This window comes from Prosopis cineraria, unplaced genomic scaffold (assembly GCF_029017545.1).
Source record: "Prosopis cineraria cultivar Desert tree isolate PC_DT_omini unplaced genomic scaffold, ASM2901754v1 PC2, whole genome shotgun sequence".
In the NCBI taxonomy this organism is placed as follows: domain Eukaryota; kingdom Viridiplantae; phylum Streptophyta; class Magnoliopsida; order Fabales; family Fabaceae; genus Prosopis; species Prosopis cineraria.
In genome coordinates, this window is record NW_026555333.1 from 7,948,077 (window position 1) to 7,951,375 (window position 3,299).

The following is a 3,299-nucleotide window of genomic DNA, read 5'->3' on the forward strand; positions in this document are numbered from 1 at the left end:
GGAGACACTATCGAATATGAAAGGCCAATGGCACAGAACAAAAGCCTTCGAAGCCATTAATAGATATTCACATTCACAGTAATAATATGGTACCTTTGTGGATTATACAATGTGAGTCAAGGAACAAGCATCCTTCCACCTCAGGACAAAATCTTCTCACAAACACGATTCCGCTTGCAACCTGTAACAGTTGATTGTTTATAGTTCTTGAAAGCGTATCGAGGGATCAATATTCAGGCTTGAACAGAAAACAACACAGCATAATCAGAAGTAAGGAAAAGGCTGCAGGCGTAAGAAATTATTATTGAATTATTATTGAAATACTAACTGAAGTGATTTACAAAGAACTCAAGCTACAAAACCATCTAAGGTTTGAGTTACAAGATAAAGCAAAGATAAAAAGTTACAAGTAAAGAACAACCCTTTGGCAGAAGTGTACACAAGTAAAATAAAATAAGCTCACACTTAGACGGACTCTACAAGTGGTCATTAATCATTATCCCACACTTTCAATTAGTCTGTCCATTCTCGACGCCTAGACCGTACAAAACACCAGCATATTTCTCTGTGGATCCATTGAAGAATGTATCCCTCAGCTTTCTAAACGTACAAGACGTGAGTAAACTATCTGATCCTGCTTGATGACATGCACCAATTCTCTCTACTTCCAACAACTCTGCAAGTTTGTTCAATCCCCCGTGGAGGCTGTTGCAGAACTTCATCAAATGCTTGATGTCATACACCATGGGAAAGTAAATATGGATCAAATCAAAGAATCCTGCCTGCGTATCAGGCAAGGCACGGCACGTCAATAGCTTGAGGAGATACCCAAAATCATACCCGCTGTGGAAAGTGACCCAATGAACAGAATCGTTCAACACTATCCCCGACGACATCAAAAGCTCGCCGAAACGGTTCACATCAATGCCCTTCTCGCTGTTCTTCTTAAAATCAATGCCACACTGACGCAATAACTCGATTGAGTCACTTGCGTAAATGTCCTCGCTGATGTTGAACTCGCGAAAGTTGAATTGCCAGATGCAAAATTTGTCAGTGCCGCAAGTGGGAAGATTGCCGTGCTCATCCGAGAAAGTAAGACCCAATTGGATCAACTTCAACATGTCAACGTTGTCCTTCAAGGTCTGGTAGTTATATTCATTGATGTTTTTAAAGTTACCCACAGGGCGAAGAACCACTCCTGGGAACTCCGTGTCCATGGCGACGTAATTATATTCGTCCACGATTTCACGGATTAACGCAAACTCCCCCTCGAGATTGTCATTCCAAACATCCCTGATTTGAATCGAATCGCTTTTCGATAAAATCGACATTTCCGATGCACAAATCCGAGCAACAGAATGAAAATTGCAATCAAACCCAGATCTGGAAGATAAAGATTAAGCGGTCAGACACCGAAACTCAACCACGTTCAAAACTCAAAAGTGATAGCTTGATTGCACTTCAAATAGTTTCAAGACAAATTTCCATCAAAAATAGAAAAAACTGAACAAAAAGAAAACTACAAGCATGGAAAAACTAAAAACCTGAAGTAGATTTGAGTAAGTAAAGCTCCAAATCAAAAGGGTTGTCAAGATTGGACTAGATCTGAAAGCCACCACAGTATAAGAGACAATCGATCAACGAGGACTAACAGTTTGGAGTGAACCAAGATTCAAGTAGGAACCCTAAAACGAGGAGTAGTGAAGAGTGAGAATTCTAACCCTTGAGGAGGGAAAGCGAGGCTTGCGATTTGCCGATCTCAAACCTAGAATCAGAAGTTTTGATTTTGGTGAAGAGCGATTTGAAGGTCAACGAATGGATAGAGGTGAATGTAAAAGGATGAGAACGCTGGTTTGAGTGGGCTTGATAAACAAGGGCGGCCTCTTAGACAATTCTACTTCTCAGTGCTCACAACGTTGCTCATGCGAATGCCAGACCCGAGTCCGACAACAAAATAAAACGAGTCGTTCCACCGACCTTCACTGTTCTGTTTCGGTCTTTACAAAAATAATAATTTTTTATTTTATCAACAAATATTATAAAGAAATAGAAACATCATCACCTCCCATCTAAATTAATACTAATTTTTTAGTTAAAAAAAACTAATACTAATTCAAACTCTCACTTTCTTGTATTATTATTGTCAGTAATGATCTCATAAGTGTTTCAAATATGTCTTTGATACATTTTTTAAAAAAAATATAAATATTTTTAAACAAGTCTCGTTTTAATAAAATGATTAATTATTTTTAAATTAATAATATTTTTATATTTATTTTTATTTAATAGAGTATTTTACTTTAAAATAAATATAAAATTATTTATTTATTATTAAAAATTTTGTAAAAAAATATAATAATTATATTTTAAAACACTAAAAAAATTTTATCTTTTTAATATCCATTCCCTTTAAAAAATATTTTTTTTAGTTAAAAAAAATTAAGCAAATTCAACTCTGACAATCCCATAAAGGCGTAAACCAATTGTCCCTGGATAATAATTTTAATAATTAATAATGTAGAGAACCTTAACTAAATTTCTAGTCGTGGGGAACTAAAATAATCTGAAAAAAGTTATTTATTTATTTTCTATAATTTTGGCTGAAATTTGTCTCATTGTAACTCATTTATTATAGTTTTAATTCAATTATAATTCAGTTTTTAATTTTTTATTTTACAATTTAATTCTTATAATTTCAACCACTTAAATATTAGTTCATATATTTTAAAAAATAAAATTATAAACATTAAAATTATTTTAAACCTTTAATATTTATAATATTTATAAAGATTGAAAGGGTTTAATAATTTAAAAGATTAGTAATAAATTTTAACATAATTTTAATCTTTATAATTTTATTACTAACATTATGAATATTAAAAATTTAAAACATTATAATTTTAATATTTAAATATTGTAAATATTAAATGTTTAAAATATTTTTAATCTGTGTAATTTTATTTTTAAATATAAGGTTTAATATTTAAATAGTTAAAATTATAAAGATTAAATTGCAAGAAGCAAAGTTTAAGAACTAAGTTACTGTCGAGTTAAAATTATAAAAATTGAGTTATAATAAGTTAAAATTTAAAAATTAAGTTATAATTAAATTAAAACTACAGGGATTAAATAATTAATTTTTATAATAATTTAATAACTAGTAAAGGTCTCCGCTCCAATTTTCGCATGGATATTCAAGTTTGCTTGTTTGTTCTTTAGCTCCAGAAACACACACACACACACACAATAACACATGCCTGCTTACTGGAAAATTAAATGAGGTCTCTGGATGAAAATAA

At 31.7% G+C, this 3,299-nt stretch overlaps 1 protein-coding gene across 3 annotated transcripts; it reads right to left on the reverse strand.

Moving 5' to 3' along the window:
* Positions 1 to 291: 291 nt before the first annotated feature.
* On the reverse strand, positions 292 to 1,914 carry LOC129303427 (probable CCR4-associated factor 1 homolog 7). 3 transcript variants are annotated; one of them, XM_054942724.1, is made up of 3 exons: positions 1,722 to 1,914; positions 1,545 to 1,605; positions 292 to 1,383 (listed from the first exon to the last, which is right to left on the reverse strand). In XM_054942724.1, the coding sequence occupies exon 3, from the start codon at positions 1,329 to 1,331 to the stop codon at positions 510 to 512; it is 822 nt and encodes a 273-aa protein (XP_054798699.1). In that variant the 5' UTR covers positions 1,332 to 1,383; positions 1,545 to 1,605; positions 1,722 to 1,914; the 3' UTR covers positions 292 to 509. The 3 variants fall into 3 exon arrangements, with proteins under 3 accessions (XP_054798699.1, XP_054798700.1, XP_054798698.1); XM_054942725.1 differs by lacking the exon at positions 1,545 to 1,605; XM_054942723.1 differs by having other exon boundaries at positions 1,545 to 1,914.
* Positions 1,915 to 3,299: the final 1,385 nt, after the last annotated feature.

Bases quoted from the DNA above. Each gene is read 5' to 3' on its own strand.
- LOC129303427 (XM_054942725.1), bottom strand. From the start codon at position 1,331: ATGTCGATTTTATCGAAAAGCGATTCGATTCAAATCAGGGATGTTTGG.